This window comes from Tubulanus polymorphus, chromosome 8 (assembly GCF_964204645.1).
Source record: "Tubulanus polymorphus chromosome 8, tnTubPoly1.2, whole genome shotgun sequence".
Classification (NCBI taxonomy): domain Eukaryota; kingdom Metazoa; phylum Nemertea; class Palaeonemertea; order Tubulaniformes; family Tubulanidae; genus Tubulanus; species Tubulanus polymorphus.
In genome coordinates this window covers 11,711,920-11,739,688 of record NC_134032.1, presented here as the reverse complement: position 1 = coordinate 11,739,688, position 27,769 = coordinate 11,711,920, and the positions used below count along the sequence as shown (strand labels likewise).

Genomic DNA, 27,769 nt, shown 5'->3' with positions numbered 1-27,769 from the left:
ATCGTACAGCAAAATACTGAGATCGCCATCTAAAATGAAACATTTTTCCCGAACGATTTCGAAAAACCGATGAATTTGAATACTGGATTTTCAATTTTTTCGAATGACTGGCGTTTAAATGAGCCTGTAAAAAATTCTTTCATGTTACAAACAATTTCCATTCTTAGAATAAATGGAAAAAAATTAATCTAAACGACAAGCTAAAATTAGATATTAAATTACGGACGTAAAGAGTATTATCAATGGAAGTTTCAATTTCATTTCGTAGAAAAACTAAAAATACATTTTTCGCCTTTGTTCCTGATTTTACAGCTAAATTTAACCGTTATTTCGCTGAAATATCGCGATAAATTAGCGACATAGAAAATCAACTGCGAAAAAAAATAATCGTAAAACTTTTCGACGTAAATTGAAGATGTAACAGGAAATTTATGTTATCACGACGATACTTATTATCCTTAAAATAACCGACAGTACAATGAAGCCTTATCGTAAGGAAAACAGAAATAGCCCAGAAATAATAGGCCTAATTCATCTGAACAAACTTAGGATTTCATCGTACGACGATTTAATCAATTTCATATTGAATTGAAACAATCTACAGCTATAAGACATTTTTAAGGTATCTGTTTTCCTGTTCTTTTCTATTCTAAATGAGCAAAAAATTGTTTTCTATTTCGGTAATTTTTTCCGTTCGACCTTCTAATTTATTGCTTTCTTGAAAAAAATCCATAATCCGAGGAATTGAGAGAAAACGCTTCCAACGAAGAACAGATTTTCCGGACCCCGTTTCCTGCTCATTATAAACGAGCTTCCACTGTGCCAGGTGGAATGGGAACCTTTGATGATTTTCAAAGGCAAACGAAGTAACCAGTCTTCAAAAACGAAAATCTTCCATCGACTTTTGATAGAATTTTGCATATTCTACGAGTTTCAACTTAATTTTTCGAAAATTCGGTTTCATAGATTTTATTAAGTTTCTTATCAAAATCACCTGTTCAGACCGAGCACGCACGCGTGCGCGCGCGATTCAGAATTCGCATCGATTCTAAGCCCAACGCACACGACGCCGGAAACAAACGCCTGTTTCATCTGGGAAACATTGTTTCCCAAACCACGCATCGCGCGAATGCGCATGATGCAGGGAAACGCAGAAGAAACAGGAAACAGAAACATGTTTCCGAGTGTTCCCAGAGAAACATTGCTTCGCGAAACATAGTTTCCATGATGATCAAATAAATGATCAAATACCATGGAATACCGTGATCTCTACACCCACTGCTCTCAATTTTACGCTGAATGAATTCAAATCCATGATCAAAACTCAACTATTCCATACATACCTTGACGTTACCCAGGCGCATTTGAATTTTACTTTTTTTTTGCACGGAATTATCGCCCTATACAAATTTTCTACTATTATTATCAAACTTATTTGATTCTGCGTTTCCACATTTCCCTACGCCATATACATCGGGCTTTACGCTCGTATAGGGCCTAATTAAGTGAACTGCTCATTAAATAGCCATGACGATGAGCATGACGCAGCAGCGTTGCGTTGGCACACGCACAGCCACAAATAATCATCATAATAATTAATACAAATATAAATACGTGTATATATATATATATATATATATATATATATATATATATATATATATATATGTATATATATGTATATATATATATATATATATATATATATATATATATATATATATATATATATATATATATATATATATATATATATATATATATATGTATTTCCCGTGGAGAGGGACAAAAATAATAACATTCTGCATAAAACGATGTAATTAGTAGTATGTAGGCTAGATTTATGTATGGTTCGTCAGTCGTCGGCGTATTTAGCCTAAATTGAGGTAATATCGCGTGTCAATCGAGGATTATTAGCTAACAAGTGAAAACAGGCCTCCCAAAAGAATTAGCAGTTACGTTTACGTAATGTAGGCCCTATAGAAATTTTTTTGATGCCCATTAGTTTGATGAGCCTTTTGGAAAAAGGCATAGGCAGTATTAAATCAGAATAGAGCTCTCAAAAAGAATTAGCAGTAACGTATGTAATGTATAGCGTAGAATAGAATCTTTTTTGATGTCCATCAACGGTTTGACGAGCGTTTGAAATACATACCAAATCAAAACCGACCACTCAAAAGAATTACAAACATAGGCCTATTCAATTTAGTATGTATTGTACGATTCTTTTTTAATGTACACCTTAGAAGTTTTATGAGCCTTTTAAAGTGGGTTTAATCAAATCAGGGCTCTCAATAAAGAATTTTTTCAACACGAACTTCAAGTTCGATTAAAAAAAATTTAGCTTCATAGTTTGAATATAAGAGAAAATTGATCACCTAAGAATTACTCAAATGCGCAAAAATCGCAAAAATGATGATAGTTGACGTTCTCATTCATTAAACTAAAATGTTCTGAAATGTATCTTTTTTAAGATTTTTAAGGATTAAATTTTTCAATCGCGGTTTTTAATACACATTGAACATAAAGAGAATCTTTGTTCTGAGAAATTGTGAAAAAGTGATTTTCGGTAATGAACTGTGAACACTGGTCGTAAGACTATGAAGACTTAATAAAATAGGGCCTTAAGAAAATTCAGCTGAATTTGGCCAGGGCACTGTCGGGTAGGCGCCTACAGGATAACTTTCACGGTAAATTCTTTTTTTCTTTTAAAAAAATTAGGCTAAAGCCTCGTGCCTCATTCTATAAGAATATTTTCTGAAATCTCGCAACTTATGGTAAGAATGCCGGTATCTAGTTACTTTAGGCTTCTTGAGCTGTCCATCATAGACTATAGGGCCTAATTGCGTAATTGCGTAATTAGAGTGTTATTTCTGTGATATACATACAGAAATGCTTAGTTTTATGCTTGTACATGTATCATAAATAGTTCTATGAAAATAAAGCAATATCTGCACAATTAATTCAAAAACCGATGAATCTTAAACAAATTCAAACAAAAAAGCACTCTTCATAAATAATCTCGATAATCAATAATTTTCAATTCTTACCTGTCTTTGATGATGGGTGTGATGGCTTGACTCGGGTGAAATAAGACAGTTTGCGTCGGTTCCATGTCGACTATCACTTTCGTACCGAGGTCGATTTCTGAAAGATTTCATTTGAAAAAAAAAAGTTTAGGCTTAATAATAATGAATAGCCCAATAAGAATTGCAGTTAATTTTGAAGTTATTAATTAAATAATGAATTCGTGGCTGATTAAATTGTTGGCCTTTTTTCTAAGTAAGCAGGCGTCTTTTTGTTTTGAAAAGTTTCAGACACCCAGGAAATACAGTGCCTTTGGCTGATTCATTCATATGGCGCCCAAAAGAACTTGCAATTAATTAGAAATATTAGAGAAGCCAGAATTAAAAATTGTTATGGGAAATGTAACAAGAATACTTAAATCACCAACTGGTAACAGATCCAGTTTTAAAAGAACCCGAATAATTTCAAACGGGAGTGTAAGTTTGGGCAGCAATTTGACAGATGTCAAAATTGTCTTGTCTGTCAAAAAAATGACAGACAAGACATTTTTGTCTCTCGTCAAAATATGGCAGAAATTGGGGAATAATTTTAAAAGAAACCGTTTTCTAATAATGTCATGATAATGGGGAAATAAATCAAAATCACTGATATCAGTTTTGATATTTATTAGGATCAATAATTCCGATTCGCTTACTTACCCCTTCGGTTGAGGGGACGTACGCGCACAGCTACCTTCACTTTCTCCGTCATTTTGCGATCTTAATCCTCGACGGTAATCCGTTAAATTAATCCCGGTAATCCGAATTGATCACAGTTTCGTTCGAGTGCGTTTTTTAGATCATTTTATATCCATTTCGGTGTGAATTTGCGCCTAGAATATCGTGATTTTATTCGGTGTCTACGCTCCAAATCGCCATGTTAGATATTATAAATATATAAATATTCAGTCATCCCTCTATCGGACATTTTGGGAACTTTTTACTTTAAAAAAAATTTTTTTGAGGGTTTAGAGGTTTTTCTCGGGTTCGGATGTGGCCTTCGAACGCCTTCGGCGAAATATTTTACGGGCCCGTAATTTAGTTTGCGCAAGTTAGTTTGTGTCGGTATTGTGAGATTGAATTTGTGACACGACAAGCTTCATTGCACATCATCGGGAATGTCCGGAATCCACCAATATCGCTCGACAACTTCCGTCATCGGAAATATTCGGGAATCATTCGCGTCGCGCCGAGCCTCGGCAATTTCCGTGTCATTGGCGGTGTCGCTTGTCATTTAGACTGGTCTCCGGTGTCTACTTTCAGTTAGAGACCCGTAGACTGGTTACCGGTCTCTATCTTCAAAATCTCTCGTTTCAAGTTTTTAATTAGCGATATTTTACTTACTATACATAGGCACACAAAATCCTTTAAGTATGATATCCTGACAATGTGTTGAATTCGATAAGACCTCACTTCGAATGCTAAAGATCACTAGAAATGTCAAAAAACTACCAAAAATCACAAATTTAGCGATGACGCTCGAAGCCGCTAACGGAAGTAATGACTGGTGCCGGGTGTCATCACTTTGTTGTTGAGTTCAAGACTCTAAGGTGAATTCATTGCAGGCTACACTGATAAATATGAAATAATATTACGAAATAAAATTGATGTTAGAAGGACTACACCCGTAGATTCATAATAAAAATATGAAAAGTACCAGGACTCGAACCAACAATCGAAATTGGGCCGTCAAGTGCTGCCACCGTGTGATACCTGGCAACCAGTCTTTACATCTTCAGCCGTTGCAAAATGTTTTTTGATAATTTTAGGACACTTATAGGGATTTCTAGCCTTTGTAGTGAGTTTTATCATATCCAACGTAGCGGTAGGATAACATGTTTGAAGGATTATGCGTGACGATATATAGTAAGTAAAATATCGCTCATTGAAAACTTGAAGCTAGAGATTTTCGTTGCAAATGAACTAGAGCATGGAGGATTTAGGTTCGAATTTCCGGTTCTGACTAACGCCATCAAACGTGTAATTCAAGAACTTGAATTTGTCGATATCCCGTATTGAAGATAGAGACCGGTCAGTCTACCGGTAACCAGCTAAAGACCAAAGAAAAGACATTAATTGCTGTAAGTATCGAATTAATCCGCTGATATTTATTCGGAATTCAAACAGACAACTCAATTGGAGTGCAGATCCGCACCTCTCCTCCGCATAAACGGTTCAATCAATTAGGGCCTACATGAAATATCATTGTTTCAGATTCAAAATGTCATCAGCAATTCAGTACATTGCCATTGGCTAATTCTAGGATATCTTCACTAGAGAGTAGAAAGATTTTAGCCTGGATTCTGTCATTCAGGAGATTGCGTCAACCACGAGAGGTGCGGATCTGCACTTTTACCCTCTACTACTAGTACTACTGTATCGTCCATGATCGCTAAACGTAATTTACAATATTCGTAAGACTGAGGGAGATCTTTTTAGTCTAAGTCTAGGCCTGTACTTGCCTTCTTGTTCATTTCTTCTCTTGGTTGATGACATTGACAATTCCTGTCTCTTTATAGTTTGTTATTCGTCTTAGATCATTTCGATATATAAGTGACACCCGTGAAAATGCCGACGTCCAGTAATTTCAACTTGGTCGATCAAGCTCTGAACACTTTAGATAAAGTGAAAGAATACATCAGCGCCGGGATGGAAACGACCGTCGATATCGCGACCGATATGTTAGAATATGAGGACGGTAAGTGACGGAGTGGCGCCCCATTGCAGTAGTAGCAACCAAATCAAAGGCTTGGTTTAACATGTACACCTTTCCTTCTGCCATTAAGCCTATATATGATCCAAATACATTCGGCTCTTTCTTTTTTTCTGATTTCTCTCACTCAGCTTTCTTTGAGTCCCTACTACCGGTACCTTTTCAATACATTGAAAAGAGACCCTCTTTTAGAATATATCCTAAGAGGGTCCGCTCTTTTTGTTTCTCCTCTCCCGCTCTCACTTCCCTCTCAATCGCTTCAACTCCCTTTGCTGTTAGTTTCATTGAAACTGATTGGAATGTTTTCTAACCGCTATAGAGGACAGGGCTCAGATAAAGAATCTGAAGGAAATCATGTACTACCGGTACCTTTTCAATACATTGAAAAGAGACCCTCTTTTAGAATATATCCTAAGAGGGTCCGCTCTTTTTGTTTCTCCTCTCCCGCTCTCACTTCCCTCTCAATCGCTTCAACTCCCTTTGCTGTTAGTTTCATTGAAACTGATTGGAATGTTTTCTAACCGCTATAGAGGACAGGGCTCAGATAAAGAATCTGAAGGAAATCATGTACTACCGGTACCTTTTCAATACATTGAAAATAGACCCTCTTTTAGAATACATCCTAAGAGGGTCCGCTCTTTTTGTTTCTCCTCCCCCGCTCTCACTTCCCTCTCAATCGCGTCAACTCCTTTCGATGTTAGTTTCATTGAAACTGATTAGAATGTTTTCTAACCGCTATAGAGGACAGGGCTCAGATAAAGAATCTGAAGGAAATCATGTACTACCGGTACCTTTTCAATACATTGAAAATAGACCCTCTTTTAGAATACATCCTAAGAGGGTCCGCTCTTTTTGTTTCTCCTCTCCCGCTCTCACTTCCCTCTCAATCGCTTCAACTCCCTTTGCTGTTAGTTTCATTGAAACTGATTGGAATGTTTTCTAACCGCTATAGAGGACGGGGCTCAGGTAAAGAATCTGAAGGAAATCATGTTAAGTTACACGAAGATGGAACGTGATTTGATGCAGTACAAGGAAGTAGTTCAAAGTACGAAAGCAAAGGTAGGTTGTACAACAAATGGTAGAATAGGATCGGTAGTCAAATCAAACCCACACAACTGCGGAACAGACTGGGGAAGTCGAATTAAACCCATGCAACTGAGGAACTAGGTCCAAAATCGAATTACGCCCACACAACTGTGGATCTGGGTATCAGGTACAGAGTCAAATACAACCCACACAATTGTGGAACTGGGACCAGAATCAAATAAAATCCACACAACCGTGGAACTGGGACAAAATCAAATAAAATCCACACAACTGTGGATCTGAGTATCAGGTACAGAGTCAAATTGAACCCACACAATCGTGGAACTGGGACCAGAATCGAATGAAATCCACACAGCTGTGGAACTACGTCCAGAGTCGAATGAAACTTGCAAAACTGTGGTAGATCCAGAGCAAACATTTCAAAAGTAAATCATCTGATTTATAGATTGCCGAAATTGGAATTGATGACGCGTGGCCTGCTGTTGATACTCTTCTCGACGAGCAAATGGAGATTATTTGTCAACACAATTCAGACGCGAAACTTCAACAACACGAACGATATTTAGAACTGCAACAGAAAATCGGTGATTTACGTAATCAAGGTATCCTTCTCTTTTAAGTGGGTGGCTCCATCGAGGTCTCCAAAAATCCTTGATTTCTTTAAATATCCCTCTAAATGGAAAATGCTTTGAAAGGTGCTTGAAACTCCTTTGATTTGAGCAAAATGCTTAAGACTCGTTTAAAACCCCTTCAATTTTGAGAAATAGGCAATTAAGAGATTTTTTATTAGATTTCACCTAAAACCAGGAGTTGTTTTAACTCAATTAGGCGGCTACCAAATAACAAACCAAGTTTGGTAAGAAATATGATTACAAAACAACCAAATAACTTGTTTAAATAAAATAAGTAAATTGTTTACTGAGGTGAACAGTACCGATTTAGGAGGAGTCTACACCGTAGATGTAGGCCTACGGTAATTTAAATATGAGTGATGCAGACACTTCCTTGAAATTTGAAATTTTCTCCTGGAAAACTCCTTATATCGAGGATTGACTGATCTGTAGGGACCGGGTCCGGGTGGACTTGGTGTCTGCGTCGGCTAAGAATGTTCCCTCGTTTTTCCGATTTCAGAAATGCTCGCGATCGGCGGACCGACGCAGGAAACGGAACTGAGCGGAGACGAGGATTTGATCTGTACTCAGAAACAAGTTCACACGAAATGTCCGTACACCGGTCTCGAGATGACGAACCCTGTCCGAAATAAGATCTGCGGACATAATTACGATCGTCTGGGAATCGAAGATTACTTGAAAAAACGTGGAGCGAATGCAAAGTATGTTTAATAATAACTGATCATAATTTTACTAAATCCTTAGTCATGGAGAATGGGAGGATAAGCAACTTATCATAAATTTACTGAATCATCGAAAATGAGAAGTCATCTTCGGTAGCTAATCATAATTTTGCTGAATCCTTGAAGTCATCAAGAATGAGAGGGTTAGCAACTAATCATAATTCTACTGAATTAGTGACATAAGCAGCTAATAATAATTTCACTGAATTGTTTAAGTCATCGCGGCCTTCTTTTGTTTGGAATAAACATATAAACATTTCTCCTATTTCAGATGTCCGGTGAGCGGATGTATAAATACGAAACCGATAGCGACCGGCGATCTGGTCGAAAACCGCGAGTTGCGTAAATATATCGAGGCTAAAAATCGACAAGCCGGAATCCGTCGAAAACGACCGGCAAATAGTGAAAAGATTGATTAGATCAACGAACAGCCGAGAAGGATTGTTATAACTTGGAAAAATTATCCATACGTCAATATGCGTTCATATGATTTAGTCTTGTGCAATATTGCAAAGTGTTGGAAACGTGTTCATGCGCTAGGTAGTGCTGCCATCTTGTGTCAAAATGTGAAAGTAATATTTCAAACTCTTTAACAGCAGATGGTTTTTCGTGTAAACCTCTTTTATATTTTCATAGCAATAATTAATAATAAAATAAATGCAATCTCCTTAAAATGGACGTTTTTCTTTTGTGTTTTAATGGATTTCAGAGGAAAGTAAAGGGCTCAGCGTTTGATCTTTGAATTAATGATCCAACTAAGATGACATTAGTCCAGTGTTCTTTCGAGAGATATGGTTTTCAATTCGTCATTTTCACCAGGTAACAGTTGTTGGATCATTCAGACAAATTAAGACGGCTTTTCCAGGAAACTCACAGAGCTGCCAACTGTTCCTGATTTTCAGTCTTCGTCTCGAGAGATACTGATTTGATCAGTTGAATAAGAAATGAAACATGTGTTAGGCCAAAAAAATTGATACCCTGTTTCTCCGCTCTGCTGAGCTTAAATGTTGACCCGGCCGGCCGCCTATCTACCCTATACATTACGTTTTTTAAAATCGTGATCAATTTCACCATAACAGACCCGGCCGCTATAGAAATGAACTGTTTATAAATTTTATCATATTTTACAAAAATGACCCGGCCGCTGCGGAGAAACAAGGTATCATTTTAGGGTCTTGCTGTTGATTAATGATTAATTAATTAATGATTAGTTTGAACAATTTCCTTCATACCTCAAGAAAATGTTCCTGGAAAATATTCAACTTGTTACCGATGGCACTTATCAGACGTTGGCAGCCCTGAAAACTTATGCAAATGAAGGCTCCAACATGAAGACAGGAGGTTCATGTTCCTTGGAATCCCTCAATTCAGTCAAGTGAAGTACAGCAACCTACCATTTCTGAGGTCCAAATTCCCTGTTTTCCCTATCCAGTCAGCCGCAGGGGAAGATTTTCTCTTGGGTGCCTTAGAATTTGGTAGGGTGATGGTCATCGTGACACAACTTGCCTCCAATAGCGAGCACCTATCACTTGCATCACACTTGGGCGATATTTTTTCATAGGGGGCTGTACAATTAATCACGCTGAAAAAGAGTCCCAAGCATACAGTAAACTTTACCTTACTCGGATGAACTGGGACTTGCAGAATTAGTCCGAGTTGAGCGAAGTCCGAGTTAAGGATAGGAAAATGCGTTAGGTCAGAAAATTTCCTTTTTGCCGGAGTTAGTCATAAGTACGTCCGATTTGGCCGTAAGGTGACTTTTACTGTATTAAAACACCAACAATATTGAAGATTGGTGTTTCATATACGGGTACACTACAAAGACTCTAAACTAGTCTTGATTGCTTTCGACTCGAGTCCTCATCATAGTCCGAGAATGTTTTGAATCCTTCACCAAATGAAAACAAAAAAAAACAAACTTACTAATCATTTTCAAGGAGATTATATTTATTTACAATCTATTTAGTTTTACACAACTGATTGATGAACAATTTTAAAGGAAGATTTAACAACATATTTGCCTTTTATTTACTTATTTATCGAGGGTTTTTTTTTTCATTTATCTACCATATTTTTTTTAAGAGAATTATATCATATCGTTATACGTTAAAATCTATTTTACCACAGCGGAAAATATCGGCAGAGAACGAAAGAGTGCGCGATACAAAATTACCGATATCCTAAGCGAACCGGGTCCCATTTCACGAAAAGCATTTGTCTTTTGTAGGTTATCAATCAATCAGCAGCCTAGACCTCGAACATAAGGTACACGGGTATCGTTCATCCAATTTGTGATCGTCCAGGTGCCAGTTGCTCAAAAGTTGGTTCAAGTTCACCAGTGGATAGTTCGTATAGTGACGATTAAAAGTTCATCGTTACAACGGTATTTATCCGCCGGTTATCTTAAATCAACCTTAAGGCAATTGGCCCTATTTTCAATCATAAATGGACTACAAACACCGGGCGGACATATCGTCAAAAAGTGATCATTCAGACTTGACAATTTAGAATCTGAAGGGGCAGTTCCAGGCTGGAGATTAAGACTGTTACACGATTAAGAGTAAGACTCGTTAGTTAACGGTTAGATTATATCGCTACTCTAAAGAACGCCGCGATGAATAACACATATTTACCGACCTTTTAACGCATATGTACTGAACTTAAAGTGAAAATTTTGTTTATATTGCGTAAGTTGTTTGTACTAGAGGGAGGGGGAGTGGGGTATTCATTATATATGAATTTATTCAACACAAACATACAATGAATACCAATTACGAATTTGCTTGTCGCGTGGAACTAAATGTGCTTGATGTTTTTTCGAATTTCACAGATGGTAAGTGTCTCCAATGTCGTCGTGTTTCGTGAAAATGAATGCAAAATGGCAAATGAATGTATTTTGAATTTGAGTGAGATGAAAAAATATATTTGATATCAAAGTATTTTCCTTCCAGGACGATGACTGAACTTCGCTATCGTGAATTCAAATCATGCAGTGCTGCAGACCACAAAATTCAAATTCCCAACAATTGAAGTCGGTATTCGGTGTCAAAACGTGCGTGTAAGTAAGACCGTGTTTTCAGTTACCGTAGTAACAGCGATTGCGTCTGCAGCCGGAAACTCGAACGGCCGGATATAGGCAGTCGTCATAGTAACCAGGCAGACGTAACAACCTGTGGTGTAAACAAACGTTTTTATAACCGGAAGAATACAGTTTAAAATACAGAACCCAGTTACACAGGGATCGCATTAAATTCTCTTCTAGAGTCAAATAACGCGATCACATGTGGAAATGGATTCTGAGCGGAATATTCTGAATTTAATTAACGCTAATTAACACTTTTAGAAGATTCGATCAAATCAAACCGCACAACTGCGGAACGAGAGTCTAGACTATTTTCAACAGACAATATTTTAGTCGTAGAGCTGATATACGAGCATCTGAACATCATTCACACATTATTTCATCGATTCTAGCATCCAGGACCCAGTTCCATAATTCTTAAAGCCCAACAGACACAATGCGCGGAAACATGGAAACAGAACACAGAAACATGTTTCCGAACGTTCAACGTTGTCATGTTTTGAGAAACAATGCGTCACAGATTTTTCATTTTTCGTGTTCCAAGTTTCCATGTTTCCCTGTGCCGTGTAAGTTGGGCTTAAAGTTAAGTTCGATTCTAGTTCGTAACAATCAAGACCCAGTTCCACCACAGTTATGAGTTAGGGTTAATTCCGAGTTAAAATCAGTTCATTTTCGATGTTTTAACTCTAGGAGTCAAATTCAACTCAGAACTGTGGAACTGGATACAGATTGTTTCCGACATTGAAAGCCGAATCAAATTTCAACTCAAGAGCTACAGAATTGAGTCCTGCTTCATAACTATTTTTTCAGTTTAATACAATGACTTGATTTCTCTAGATGTCAACACACTTCCTCACTATCGCGGGGTAATGATGGCATTTTACCCACACGCTACAATAATATACAGCATTAAAATATCAACTGATGCCTTTTTTGCTGCCCACAAAAATAAATTTGAAGAGATCTTTTTCTTGTTATCAGTCCTTAACGTACAAAAAAGACGTTTTCTTTCAACCACACCACTGGCAAGCGAGGAATATTTCTTAAACGCACGGCGCGCGCGAACTTCATGCGGCGATAACGCAAATAAAAATCTCGGATTTTGTCGCGGCGGAATTTTTTTTAAATCGCTTCAAAAATATCGATTCTATTCTCGTTAAACGCGAAATTGATTCCGACGCGCGCCGTAAAAATGAAAGCTATTCCGTCGTCGAAACCGCAAATTGAAGTCGATCGCGCAAGAACGAACGCGGTCTCTCTTGATAAACGAAAAAATATGTAAATAAAGTATAGTTGTTATTTTCAGTTAATTCCGTCACGACGTCGCCGTTGTTGTTACCGCGGTGACAACAACGGCGACAATGACAAAAATGCGTAGTGTTCCATTTGCGTGTAATTTTTCAGCACAGTTTCGTGATAAGATAAACAATAATAATCGATAATCAGGCAAATCGTTCATTTTTCATTTTCTCGCCTTCGTCTCTGAACGATAATCAAAAACAGAGAAAAATGAGAAAAAAAAAAACCTAGAAAATTTATCATTTTTCAGCGAAATCGTTTCGTTTTTAACGCAAAATTACGATGTAACTTTTTCAGGAATTAAGTTTTTTTTCAATTTCAGAAAAAAATTCAAACGTTAAAATAAGATTTTCAGGAATTTCTTTTCGAATTCAACGCGTTTGTTTTCGCGTTGTTTTTTTTCGATAATAACTGCGAACTTGCTTCAATCAGAAATTTTTCAACAATATAAACAAAAATTGTCGTCGCCTCCGGCCGCGAATCAACGGCGGTCGCGCCGACTCCGACAACCCTGAACAATGGCGATATACGATCCAGCAACGGGCGAAATTCATTAGCAATGCCACCTGTTGTCGAGTTGCTGAACTAAACGCTGACTAATATTCATAATAACCGCTCACCCATACGCGCGAACGAACGTGTCCCGACCGCTAGATGGCGCCCCCTTAGAATTAAATCCGTATTGTGCGCACTTTTTCGTTTTTTTGGAGAAATCTCATCGAAACTTTCTTATGCATAGAACTGACACCAGGGGTCGCCACCATCGTACGGTCGGGAAGACACGAAATCCATCCGAAACGGGAGCGGTTAAAAATATCACAAAAAGGTTTTTCATTATTTACAAACAAGAATAAACAGACAGACAGACAGACATATGGACAGTTCACCACAAACAATGCTTCAAATCTTCTTCATAATAATAGTAACTAGACGCCTGTCATTTTCAACACCACCAGATGGCGCTCCCTCATTAAACCTCAAATATACATATTTTATGCTATGACCTTCATTTTTTTTATACACAATAATTATAATATAATCTTTTAATTATCGTTTTTGCTGCCTTAGAATTTAACGGGTTTTGCTTTATGGATGTTGTTATACCGGTAGGTGAGCACTAAATGAGCACTAAACGAATGCAGGTGGCGCTGTCCCGATATCGAGAGTCGACCCCGGCAAGTGACGCGACAACATCTCAGATGCTATGATGTGAGCCTGCCCTGGCAGGCGAGCCTAATTACGCAGGCGCATGCGACATCTCAGATGCAGTGAAGTTAAGCCCGGCGGGGAAGCCTGAAAAAGAGCGGGAATTACAACTTTAGACCAGTTCAGTTAAGGCGATGTTACTTCTGAAGCCAATCGAGCATCTCAAGACCGGTCTTAAGATTTTCGACCGCTTTCAAAATGTACTCGTGTCGCGACTACGAAACTGGCCTGAAGTCAACCCTGGCAATTGAGTACAACATCTCAGATGCTTTAGCGAACCCGAACAGGTCTTTCACGTGTAACCCCCGCAATCTACACTGGTAGGTGAATGCAACACTTGTCAGGTGCTGCGTGCCCTCGCTGGTGAGCCCGAAGGAGTAAACTCCGGTGAGTCTAATGCATTCACATAGATACACGTACCGTTTTCCCGCAACCCATGTGTAACTTTCGTTTTTTTCTCTTCCAACAAAAAAATAAATAACTTCGCATAACGAAATTCTCTTCCTTTCTTTTTCGCGGAATATTTTCAATCAATCGATCGATGCAAAAAAAAAATGAAATAAAAATGAAACAGCCCCGGCCCCATCGATATATACCTCTCTCAGAAAAAATTTACAATTATTCAAATTTCTCAGAAATTTCTCAAGTTCGTCTGTTTTTACACACAATACTACTAGAACCAGCGATAACAAATACCCCACATGCGCCGCCTAGCGGCACAAACGGGAATCACAATCATCCTTTCATTAATCTTCTATTCTAATTAACAAGTAGTTAACGAGATAAATATATTCATATTCATATCTATATTCATATCTATATTTATGTATGTATATATATATGTATGTATATATATAATTTCAATACGCGACTGAATTTTCAACATGTATAAAATTTGTCTAATTATTTTAACAATCATAGGAGTGGCGAGTGTGTGTGTGTGTTTTAGTGTGTGAGTGTTCGTTTGTAGGTGTTCATGTGTCAGAAAGAGTTCTAGAGAGAGAGAGTTTTTTGAGATAGAAAAACCAAACATTTAGCCACAAGGAGCAATCCGAACTACCCCTACCACAAACATAGACACCCCCATCTGCTAAACTCCGGTTACTAAACCCCGTCTGCTTAACTCCAGTTACTGTCATTTCTAAAATTTCTTTCAAAAATCAAGCCAAACTTCCAATCGCAATTTTCTTTAACATTTTTTCCGACGCACTATTCTAAGAATACCTGAATCGAAATCATATTTTCCGACCTCGAAATTATGCGAATAAGACTCTAGAAATTAGCATAAATTTATGTCGTTTCGCGAATTTTAACGAAGGCAACAGGTGCCGCGTGAAGAGGTTGAACCGGTGTGAGCAGACGGAGTTCGTCGTTGTCGTCGTCGCACGACGCTCGAATTCCGCAAAAATAACAACGAGAAAAACTAAGTTACACATGGGTTACGTGAACATGAAACAATCCGATTCGTTCGTTTCGACGTCCGGCACGGTCTGATCGGAATCGAGTCGTTCGCCGCGACTCGACGCGCCGCCGGTGGCGCCGCCGCCGCGCGTCACGATGCGACTCGTGAACCACGGGTGAACAGCGATTTGGTCGCCGGTTAAACGTTCGGTCGGCTCGCGGCGCAGCAGGCTGCGGATGAGACACTTGGCACGCGATGACAGCGTGTCCGGAATCGTGTAGTGGCCGCGGCGGATTTTCGAGAACAAAATCGACGGCTCGTTGTCGTGGAACGGGTAACGTCCGACGAGCATCGTGTAAAGCATCACGCCCAGACTCCAAATATCCGCCGACTTTCCCGAATAGTTTTTATTCATGTGCAGTATCTCGGGGCTGACGTACGCCGGACAGCCGTGTTTCTCCACCAGACAGTCGTTGTTCTCGTCCTCCAGAACGCACACGTCCTCTAAACTTTCCAGTTTTAGTTGAGTTCTGAAACGATACGGAAGAAAATACTGATGTTAGATTCGTTTTATCGAAGGTTGGAGAGCCTGGCATAATATATAATTAGTAGAAAACATAAGACCAATCAGTCAGGGGTGGATGCAAGGGTACTGTGCAGGGGATGCATACCCCACCCCCTAAACATGTCAAGTAGCCCTGAAATGTCACCGGTAAATAAAAGATATAAAACTGATACCTAAAATCTGAAATTCATAAGTTTCTTCTCTGTATTTTCAAAAATGATTTAATATTTTGGAACGAACTTTCTTCAGGGGTGCCCTATTGATTATATGATATGTCCTATTTTGGAGGGTGCACCCAAAATCAGACCGTAAATCCGGCCCTGAATCTTAAATTTCAACATGACCACCAGGGATCTGAGAGGAAAAGGAAAGCAGAGATTGGGAGAGGCGGAGAGACGGAGTAGGAACGCCACAGGAATGAATCATTGAATCCTGTATGAGTCGAACGATTCCCGGATTTTAGCATAATCATAAAAACCTCCGTCGGAGTGTATCGTGAATCACTACACTACAGCGTACAGTAAGATTTAGTCATAAACAATCATTGTGATTAGTCAGTTGGTTCTACCGAACAGAAAGAGATATCAAGGTTCCTTTGAACATAAGCAGCATTGGTTCACTCTAAAGAAAGCTAGTTGTATGAATTGGTTCTCTCGGAAGGAGCTAGTTTTTTAAGAACACACATTTTAGAACTAGTTCTCTTGAAGAACGTTCTCCCTCCACCCCTTCTCCCGAACAGATATTGTCTACACATGAACCCAGCAAGCACTGCTCTAAGAATATTTATGAAATCGAGACGACTGGATCATCTTCAAAGCTCTCGGCCGCCACGCGAGTTGATTCATTCCGCAGATTCCTTCGATCATAAATTGTTTGCTTTAGTAATGAAATATTTGCGAGTTGAGTCAAAATCTCGAGGCACCCGATTCACCACTCTCTCCCCTCTCTCTCATTCTCACTATCACGCGATTACTCAACGCTAATTTATAAAAGGAATTGCAATGCGGAATGCCCAACGCTACAGTGCCGATCGACGATTCCACCAATGGTGAGCCAGGATCCACCAGGTGTAGTAGTAGTCTTCCGGATTCAATTTATTCAGTTAAAATCGAATTAAACGTTTCTGTATGGTAAATCAACTATCAATGACTACTACCAGGGTATTCCGATCACTAAGGGTAGGTCCAGTGAGTAATTCAGGGATTTTGGAGCCTAAAAAATTGATATATTACAGAAATGAACTTATTTTGACGACGTAAGACCGTCACGCCATCTGGTGGGATAACCGGTGTCGCCGTGCCCAATTATTCGAATCGATGCCTAAAATACCGTCGCGACCGAGCCAAGCAATGGACAGACCGGTCTTTAATCGAGATGTTGAACTTTCACCAATAGAGGCCGCTCCCAACTGAAGATATAACCACGTATTTCAAAGAAAGAGCGTACAGTTGTGCGCTCCAGGGCCCGGTTTCATTTTTAAAAAAAAGATTCAACTCCTCAATTCAAATTTCTTCATTAATTCAGTTTAGCGAGTTTACTTCAATCTCGCATTCATTATTTGCGGCGAGTCTCAGTTCAACGTAAAACGCATGAATTATTCAATACTTTCTCTATTCAAAATCGGCCGGCGATAAAACTAAAGAAAAGAGCGGCGTACATTATTCACGTGATAGAATACAATAACACTGATGTCGGTAGGCGAGGAGTTGAATAAAACGACGTGAATCATACCGTTATTGGTAAGGCTGGTAAGGGAAGCAGGTGGAATAACTATAAGTTACAAAATGAACATCACCTCAACGAGGACAGTAGATGTATGTGCTTATATAATCCCCCCTCTCCCCACCATAGTCAATTCCTGTCCCCCAAGATAACAACCCCCCTTCAGGTTACTTCAGTAAACCTCGCTTTACTTGGACACGGCCAACTTGGACTTTTGGCAAAATGATTTTCCTATCCTTGACTCGAACTTCGCTTGCCTTGGAACAATTTTGCCGGTCCCAGTTTGCGCGTTTTACTTCATTACCATTAACTCTGAGTATCATTTTATACGCGGGCGACCATTTTGTAGTATATAACCTTTTTCAGTAATAGTTAGCGTCTATCTGGCACAGTTCCCATTAGGCCTCCACACTATAAAACCCGTACATACAGTTTACTGTACGTTTTATACCGATGTATTATGACAGACTTGGCTCGTGTCCCAGTACACGTCGATCCCAACACCTTTAAAAACCCTCTGTTGTAGTGGTGCGAAGTCACAGCTTCAGAATCAGCCGCTCGACCTCGCTCTCCCACGGCGTTCATTCCATGATGGAATGTCGCCAGAGCCGAAACCATGTCCTCCTTGATCGAATCATTACGTAGACGGAGAATCAGTCCCTCGACTTGTTGAGATCCTAGTTCTTAAGACAATTTGAAAACTGAAGACCCATCTGTAAACTTATACAGACTCCCTACATATTAGTCATTCCTGGATGTATGCAGTTTTCAAGGAGTTTTCAAAAGACAAAATTTCAAATTTCGGTGAAGTGTCTGCATCATTTTCATATCCCAAAGACTGAAGACTCCTACTGAACCGGTACTGTTAACGAATCTCGATAAACCATTTATTCGGCGGTTTTATGAACAAATTTTTATCCTTGATTCTAACTAAACTCGGTAACTATAATTAATAGGGTAACGAAAAGATCCTGGTCCCAACTGTACTGATTTAGGCATGACTTCTAAAGTATCGAATTGCCTATTCATGAATTTTAATTAGTTTTGAAGGAGTTTCAGGCATTTTGCTCAAATCAAAGGGGTTTCAAGCATCTTCAAAAGCATTTTCTGTTTAGAAGGGGTTTTTAATGAATCAAGGAGTTGCAGGTATGCTGTTATAGCATGGCGATGGTCCCAAACCCTGAATTCCAATCAAATCAAAACAATTTTTAAAAAATTTTTCTCAAGCTGTTCAACCACCTACAACCCTATGATCGATCGGCGTCTCGCGCGACCCCAGCTGTCTTCTCCCCTTGCGAGATTAAAACCTATGATCCGCGCTCAGCTGCCGCCATTCCCGCCGTCATCGTCGTCATGGTTGTATTCCGAGAATTAATTCCTTTCAGACGAAAACAACCCTCTCGAACCCGTCGACTGATTATTAGTAATTATTAAGAATCGAGTTTATTATTATTATTCGTGGCCCGTATAAATCGATATCAGCTGATAGTTCAAGAGCCTACGACGCGTATATTACTCAGTACAAATTGAGTCACAATTAGTACAGACGGTACCGGTCAATCCCTGTTCATACCGGTCACTCTCAGCGGTCAATCCCTGTTACTGGTCACTCATTCACCGCTGTACAATGTCCTGTTACGCTGCAATTATTCTAATGTCCTTATTCGGTATGAAATGAGTCATTGAGTCAAAATACGGTGAGGTCATTTATTAAGCACTCCTCCCACTACCCCTCAACACTCCTTTTCTCTCCAATCCTCACCCTCCTCTCCCCTCGCCTATCTTCATACCTCCCTCTCGGTTCCAAAAAACCATCCATTTCTCATCGAAGATTTCTAGTTTCCGGCCTTACCCTACTGCCCTCGTTTTTTTTTCAATTTTACCCTCGCACAGATTCCCCGATTCCTCATTAATCGAAAACACCGGACTAACGTTTACAACCCGCAGACTGCGAAAATAATATAATAAAACATCATTTTTATTCGTTCCCGTTATAAATCGATAACCGCTTCGAAAACAGCGTCGACAATAACTGACCTGATTAATGCATACCACCGCAGTACGACGACCTTGACATTTAAATCTCGTGCAGACATACTGCGCACTTACAATACAGAACAAACAGGAACGAACGAACGACTGTTTTTTAATCAGAATCGACGAGCGAGAGAGAGCTGAGAGAGAGATCACGCCACTCGCTGTAGAATTATTACGTGCGTCTGCCCTCGTCCTGTCCGTCTGCCCACGCGTCCAGGGTCCAGCATTTTCAAAACGCTCCTAGGGCAGCAGATGGTGCAATGAGGGGTTAGCTACTCGTAGAAGGAATTTTAGGGCTTTAGACTAAGGTGGAAGACTTCTAAGCAATAGTGAAAGCCATGTCGGGCTAAGGGGGGCCATTCTGGAACAAATTTGCTAAATAAATCTTATAGAAGAATGGTGGTGTGAGGGGGCCCAAGACAGCACATGCTCTGAGAAGATATTTAGAGAAAGGACATTAATACGCAATAATCTAAATTCGAGCGAGACATAGAAAACCTCCAGGGTTTTTTCACGGAGTACCCAGATACCCGGGATGGACCCGTCGTGTACGCACAGGTAAATTCGAAGCTCGAACATTCAATACAGATGTCTCGTGTGTTTAAACATTCCTATTTTGAATTATAGCCAATAATCGCTGTCTCACGCGACAGCGTCGACGGTTCGGGTCGCTTGTGACATCGAGTTGAACTGCGGCCAAATTTATTTCGGCGCTTTTTCTCGGCGCGATGTCTCTCTCGCGCTATTGTTACTACCGATGATCCCGGATACAACTCGAAATTCCACGCGTTCCTGTCGTCTCATTCTTCTTCGGGAGCTATATAATTTCATTCATGTGACTCGTTAATTCATAAATTATCGCCGCCGATTTCGTCATTCGCGAATTCCCCGGTCTTTTCGACTATCATCGATCCATTCAGTTCAAGCCGGTTCAATTCAATCGTAATCCTGGATTCGGCTTACGACCCTGGAGCGGGAGAGTTTTTGGTCTAACCTCCCTTGACCTCTTCATCCGGCAGACAGACTGAACTGTATTCATCTACGCAAACATTTATCTCTGACAATGAAAGACGGATCCAGCGCGCTGAGAAATATGTTGTCTTATCTATGTAGAGCTTATTATACGAGAAAATATCGGAGAAGTTTTTCATAAAGTACGCTGCCACCGGTAGAAAACATCAGGGATGGTGGGGTGGTATGGGTGGTAAAGCATGCAGGACTAGTGACTGCCTGCTACAACATCTAAGTTGAGAACTTCTCCTTTTTAACATTCGGGAATAAGGATTCAAAGTTGCCTAGCTTTAAGAATGTCTAGGCCAGTCAGAGAGTTGCAACCGCATGTAGCCAAAAACTTTCAGGGGCTAAGATCGCGCCCTTGTTTCATATGCAATAATATAGAACCATCGAGAACCGCAGAAAAACATTCACAAGACGAAAGCACCAACAGCCAGGAGCCCATACCCTCTGGGCCGATACTAGAACAACAACTGCAGGAACGAAAACGTTCAGGGGCTTAGAACATCCCCTTGTTTAAATACTCCGCACACCGCGACTACCTGTTGCTTCATGAATGGTTTATAAACATAGAGGTTATAAATAGCACGAACTTCGAGCTGGAAATAGAAATTCCTATCATATTTTTTCTCGCTCTCGCCCGAAAGAGTCAGTTGAATGAATCCAGGATGACTCAACCAGCTGAATGAGAGAGAGAGAGTGCGCATTAACATTTCTCACCTCACTCTCCCACAGCGTTCATTCATTAATTCGATTCACAAATCTAGACACGAAGTTTCCATGATGGAATGTTGCCAGAGCCGAACCCATGTCCTCCTGGATCGAATCATTGTGTAGAGGGAAAACATGCCTCCGAATGACATCAAAACTGATTAAGGAGCCACATGGGTACGGACGGCAGTGTATGCGATGATTTGGATATTCTTTATGACACCCCTGTACGATCAATAATGTTAGACTCTGAACATTACGTAACGCAATAGAAAGTAAACCTACGTGGGGCCTGTTTCAGGATTCATTTCTAGCCCCAAAGAGACAGAAGGCACATTTAACATCGATACTGTTTTCTGTAATTCGTTCTCCACAACCGGTTTTAGAGGGGTGGCCACCCCTTCCATTTTTACATCCACCCCTTATGAAATATCCGCGGCCCCTACCGGAGTCGATGCCAATATTCGATCAAAGCTTTGAAATATGTTGAGCTAATGTAAACAGATTACACAAAAATTAAGCTTATATTTTCTGTATTTTTAGGGCGGATCGAAAGCCTTGCTATACTTCAGCAGCCACAATATCATAACAACAAACGCAGCCCCTTCAGAATTCTAGCATATGGACAACGCAGACGGATTAACTGATAGGAACTATTGTTACTATGATATGAAATCAATACAGGAGTGTTCAATGACTCAATGACGCAATTGTGTCACACATAATTATATTATATATATATATATATATATATATATATATTTTACGTATACGTTTTTACAGCTGTCTCGCACGCTCGGTGGTGACAATTACACGCCCGGATGATGTAAAGGATAATCCGGAGCCGCAGCGGGGAGAGGATGGTTTAATCCGCGACCCAGCACTCCTCGCGCGATGCGCCGTTGAATGACTCAATACTCAGAACCCGGCGCGATACATGCGCGTAACCATGGTAGCAACAGGTATAGCATTCAACGGATACTAAACGCGACAATTCAATACCGTATTGCCGTAATAATTAATATATACCGCACCCGGTAACCAAGTTCTCCGGGAACAACCCTTATATCCGAACCCTTTTTGGACACATGCGCGAAAAACAAAAAACGCAGCTTCGCGCTGTGAATCAATTTACAGGACAATTGAACCGATGAAGAATATTCACATCGATACAAACTACGACCGAGTGATGACTTTTTAAACATGGCTTTACGCCGATTCTTTTTGAAGGCGACGATGCTGGTAGCTATCTTATTGAAACAAAACTGATTTTAATCATCAACGATGAACTCGGTCTGAAGAATATTTAGATCGATACAAACTGTGACCAGAGTGACAACTTTAATACAATCTCAGTTTCACTTAAAAACATAGCTTCAAGCTATGATTGATTTTGAAGACAATTGAACCGATGGTCCTGTTCGGTAACTTTCTTGTTTTAGACGCAACTGTTTTAAACCATCTACGATGAACTCATCTGATGAATATTCAAATCGATACAAACTGTGACCAAAGAGTGACGACTTTCTAACACTCTTAGTGGCTGTATTAAGACAGAAATCCCCCGAGGATCGAACCCAGAGGGACTTCATCGATGAATATCCCCTTGACTCGATATGTCTTGGACGATCGAAAATGTGCAACGTCGGATTCAAATTCAACCGTTTTTTTCAACCGTTCATCGAAAGATTTCCGATATTCGATATTTTGCACCTAACGCGACGAACAGTAACCGGAGCCGCGATTGAGAAGACTCGAGACGCGCGAAGTTTCTCAGAATAACGAGTTATTTTTAAAACTGAACGATGTATCTTTCTCGCCGTATTGACGTCATTCGATCCTCGTCGTCGCTGTCGACGACGGTGAACGCGATTCTTAATCCGCCGCCGCCGCGCACTTAGACGGATGCTGTTGCCGTTTGTCGCTGGTTCTATTTTTTTTTTTCACGGCGCCTTATCGAACTCCCAGGTAGTGCACGCGCCGCCCCGATCAGCGGCTGCCTAGCAACGACACCCCCGTCATCTCGGCTGATGATGTCATCAGTCGGCTTGGTCGTCGCCGTCGACGCGGTTTACCGAATGGAATTCAACGATATCCAAGTTCAAAAGCTACGTTTAGATAAAAAAGTAATTCCAAGGGAATAGAGAGGCACTACTATAACTTGTGCGTTCGTCAATTGACTTCTAGTTCCATAAATCCCCCTATGACATCATCGAACCAAACGACCTTTTCCATAAACCTTTCAGAATAGATGGCCATCTCCATAAATCCCCCTATGACATCATCGTATCTATAAACATGACAGGAAAGAAGGCCATCTCCATAAATCCCCCTATGACATCATTGTATAAAACCTGTCAGGAAAGAAGGCCGGCCACGTAAATCCCCCTATGGCATCATCAAATTGACCGTATGTAGAACAGAAGCATGTCACTATATATCACCCTATGACATCATCAATTATGGCCTAGCGATTGAACCTCACAAAAAGATGGCTGTTGGATTGATAGCAAAAGATAGTTCTTTAAAAAAGTTATCGATTACTTTCAGAGGGGGTATTAGCGAAAAGACATATTATCGTTATTAGTTTACTGTCACTAGAGGAGATTTTGAAATTGTCAAAATACGATAGTTCAGCTAAAACCCACCAGATGGCATCGCCGACGCTGCTTTTAATGAGAGGAAAGTGAAGAGATTGAATGAACGGATATTATGAATGAAAACCGCAGGAATTTCTGGTACGAGCACCACTCAGACCGCAAACCCACAACAGGTCCTTCGAGTCATCTCTATGACAACTGTACGCATATCGCGTAGGAATAGCGCCGGATAGTGCACAACAAATATACAATCAATGGTGATTTTAAAATACGGGGGATGAATATAACCCTGATACCTTCGGATCTATGAATACTAAGCAAGGGCCCCAGTTCCGAGTTAAGATTTGACTGAGAGTTAAAACATTGAAAATGAACGTTTTTCTTACTCAAGAGTCAACTCGAACTCACAACTGAATCCCGTTCCACAGTCATGAGTTAGAGTTAACTCCACAGAGTCAAATCTTAACTCACAACTGTGGAAATGGGTCCTGGATCCCAACTCTCCAACTTTGGTCCCCTAACCCTTAACTCTAATCCTAACCAACAAACTCAGACAAAAGGGAAATCACATTCAGACTTCTTAATTTATATTATCCGATCTTCAACTCGGTCTTTCACTACAGTCGGACCAATTTTGCTGCGGTTCCCGATTTGTGGTCCCGAGTCAGACGGGGTTAACTGCATATGAAGAAACAGTCATTACGATTTACAAAATAATATTTCTAACACGGCTCGCGCGCATGATGTCGCCCTTTATCAATTTTATCTATTTCCAGCCCATTTTCCACGATTCGTATCTTTTTTTAAATCGTCGTTCTCGTTGCGCCGAAGTCACGGTCTCGAAGTCTTTTCTTTGTTGCCGACGCGGTTACGAAAATTTTTTTCTCCGGCGACGCGGTCGTCGACGGCGATGACTATTTCATCATCGGACAATGGCTATAAAAAAATGATCGCTATAGCGACGACAATACGCGCAACAATGGATCGCGGCCGAAAATAAACCGGATTCGAAATAGGCCTATACGTCATGTTTGACCCCCAGTTGCTCGGTACGCGATGATATAGGCCGACCGATCACAAAAAGAATCGATTAACTCGATTCTTTTTAGGGCAGAATTCGATTCGACGACGGCCTCGTATTCGCTTGAACTTTCCATTTGCTCGGTCAAGAGTTACTATAAAGACCAGAAATTATAGAGATTGTCAAAAAACTATCAATTGTCTCCTTTCTCGATGGAAACGTTTGAGAGCGTGAGATTTGATTTGCTTCTCTTGATTGTGGGTTCTCACACGCCAAGTCTATGTGCATTACTATAGGCATAGCTTAGACAAGCCTTCAGTCTCAGATCTCAACTCTATAGACGTGACTTAAGATCTTCATTTTTAAGACCATTTTGGACGTAAGTGATGACTATGGAACACTGCCCGTTACATATAAATGGGCTCTGAATGATCCCCCTAAGTTGTAAGATCGACTATAGAACTAAGATTGGTCCCGTGCATCTGGTCCCCGGACTGTCAACCGGCTCCAACAGCCAGTAGTACCCTATTCCTGATTAAAACTTTGACAGGGTCGGGTTTAGGGAGAGGGTGGTCTCAGAGGGTCTGGACCCCTGTCATCAGCAATTTCCCTAGATCCCTATTGAAACCCCTATTGAAAATGATTTCATTCTAACTTAAAACTAACCTACTAGCCAAATTAGACATTGTTTGAATCGATTATAGTTCGAATAAGTCGAATCCCGGCCGAGGGCAGGACACCCGGCGCCACAATATTCACTAATATTGTTTAAAAATGTAGGCCATCTAGTTACAATACTTAGACCATCTGGGGGTGCTACCCGTATAGGTACTATTGTGTTGAGTGTTTTAACCGGCCAGGTGACGACTCGACGATGATGATGGATGCTTCTCTTGAAAAATGCAACTCATCCCAGTCTACTATGGTCCAGGATGATGAAGATGGCCGCGATGCTGAGAGCCGGCGACGAGGTGCGCGCCAATTGACACACAAATCGCGATTCATTTCTTAAAATTCGTATTTCCGCGCAAACATCCTCTCGCCCTATTCTCCCTCTTCTCTCCCTCTCTCACTTTCCCTCCCCCTCCCCAGCCCTCCCTTAAAATACTTCTATAATTAAAAGGAAGTCATTTCGAAGAAGTAAATAATTTCGAATTGAAGCGTCACTTCCACTCAACTGTGGGCGAGGATAGATATTGCCTATTGTCTTTTTGTTTGCAGAGCATTTTTCTTCAAAGGTATACCACAAAATCATGAACGCAGGATGGCAATCCACACAACAGACAACAAACACAAATATGGAATAATAACAAGGAAGTTAGGCCTATAACTTCCTGTCTTTGAATACTAGGAAATAACAATATAGGTCATTTACTTCATCCTGACTATTATTACCCATTTCCTCCCGGGGTCCATGTTGATTCTCACGCCCGGTCATAAATTCATTCAACACAATATCGAAAATTTCCTCGAAAATAGGTCCCTCGTCTGCAGTCGCGGCAAAAATCTCGAGCTAGGGGGCCCCTGGACTGGATACCCGAGAAGAAGCATCAACAACCTTATCGTAGATATCACAAAGCATTGTAACTACCAGTTTTGTCCTAAAATGTACAACTTTATCTCACAACTATGGAATTGGGTCCTGGTCTACAAAACCAGGTTGGTAACTATAGGGTTAGTAGCTTTGTCTCTAGCGGTAGACTCTAATCTCGATCACTCTTTGAGTTGGGAACGTGCACAGATGTTTTTAAACAACTATTTTTAGCAAACATGGTTGGATTTAGGGAATTTGATTGAGGGCACGTGGCCCGTTGGCCAGACAGCTGCCCATAAGAGAGTCCCAGATGACCTAATTATTCCGATATAAACAAACCGTCCGAACACCTGGTTGCCACGGGTACGAATCCCACAATAATAATACCGTCATTATAAGACATCATGCGGTCCTAGTTTTTGAGAATTTTTATCCACCCTTCAACGCAATTAAATCACCTTTTAAAATTCATCAAGAGTCCTCAATCCTATTGCCAGTGAGGCCTTGTGTGGATGGTGTCGAACCCCCTGGGCATTTTTAAGGTTAACATCTCCGGACAATAGGGGCAAGTCGCTGCCACTGTGGATACTATAGTATTAAGCAAGGTTGCTATAGCGGGACAGATGCATTATGAAACCCAGCTGTCCAACTCAGGGATCGGCCATATAACTATTATACTTCGTTCAACAGATGGTTGTGTTTAATATAAGGTCGGGATCATGAATTGCAACTAGAAATTCCTATGTGGCAAATTAGGGAAATAATCAATTAATTTTCGTCGCCGAAATGTCAACTTTCAAATCGAAACGAAGCACAAATTGAAAACCGATATGATATCCACGGTGGCCCAACAGCCAACTGATATTGGTTTTTAGACAAGTCAAGACTTATCTATTCCGGACTAAATCAATTATTTCAAAAATGAATGACTTCAGACTGATTGACTTCGATTAAACGACTCTAGGACAAAAGACTTCCAACTGATGGACTCCTATCAAAGGACTCCAAGTTGATTAACTATACCATGAAGTAATGACTGGTTGACTTGCTGCACGGAATGACTATTTCCATCTAATGAAGTGATAAGTCATACAGTGGTAAGTCTTATCACTTCCACCAGTATCTTATTCATCAATTAATGTTGAGAATAGTGATTTATCAGTGTATCTCTAGTCGCCATGGTAACTGGATCTATGTTGCCGCTGCTGATGCTGATGGGGGAGTACAAGAATGAATCATGATTATGCAATCCTCCTCTTATCCCCCAGTTATGGAGAGCACAAGCTGGGATTGGAATGAATAACCCGATAACACCTGTTTGATTCATTGACCTCACAAGGATAACCAACTAACATCCCATACCCTACGACCCTTTATACCCCTGGTATCCTACATAT

The 27,769-nt window shown here is 40.2% G+C and overlaps 3 protein-coding genes across 7 annotated transcripts in view; 1 reads left to right on the top strand and 2 right to left on the bottom strand.

The window, feature by feature from the left end:
• LOC141909515 (kinesin-like protein KIF13A) overlaps positions 1–3,937 on the bottom strand; it is a 111,672-nt gene extending 107,735 nt beyond the window's left edge. For all 4 annotated transcript variants that reach the window (XM_074799941.1, XM_074799943.1, XM_074799942.1 and 1 more), the window contains exons 1-2: positions 3,726–3,937; positions 3,051–3,147 (exon numbers count right to left, since the gene is read on the bottom strand). In XM_074799941.1, coding sequence (XP_074656042.1) covers positions 3,051–3,147; positions 3,726–3,777 — 149 coding nt within the window. In that variant the 5' untranslated portion in view covers positions 3,778–3,937. The remainder of the gene's footprint in view (positions 1–3,050; positions 3,148–3,725) is intronic.
• Positions 3,938–5,013: 1,076 nt separating this feature from the next.
• LOC141909544 (E3 SUMO-protein ligase NSE2-like) lies at positions 5,014–8,835 on the top strand. Of its 2 annotated transcripts, none has more exons than XM_074799989.1 (6): positions 5,014–5,146; positions 5,585–5,763; positions 6,731–6,837; positions 7,271–7,427; positions 7,957–8,158; positions 8,451–8,835. In XM_074799989.1, the coding sequence occupies exons 2-6, from the start codon at positions 5,634–5,636 to the stop codon at positions 8,596–8,598; spliced, it is 744 nt and encodes a 247-aa protein (XP_074656090.1). In that variant the 5' UTR covers positions 5,014–5,146; positions 5,585–5,633; the 3' UTR covers positions 8,599–8,835. The 2 variants fall into 2 exon arrangements, with proteins under 2 accessions (XP_074656090.1, XP_074656092.1); XM_074799991.1 differs by having other exon boundaries at positions 5,038–5,146; positions 5,602–5,763.
• Positions 8,836–10,116: 1,281 nt separating this feature from the next.
• Positions 10,117–27,769, bottom strand: part of LOC141909534 (tribbles homolog 2-like) — a 29,242-nt gene continuing 11,589 nt past the window's right edge. The window contains exon 3 of the mRNA XM_074799977.1: positions 10,117–15,698. Coding sequence (XP_074656078.1) covers positions 15,206–15,698 — 493 coding nt within the window. The 3' untranslated portion in view covers positions 10,117–15,205. The remainder of the gene's footprint in view (positions 15,699–27,769) is intronic.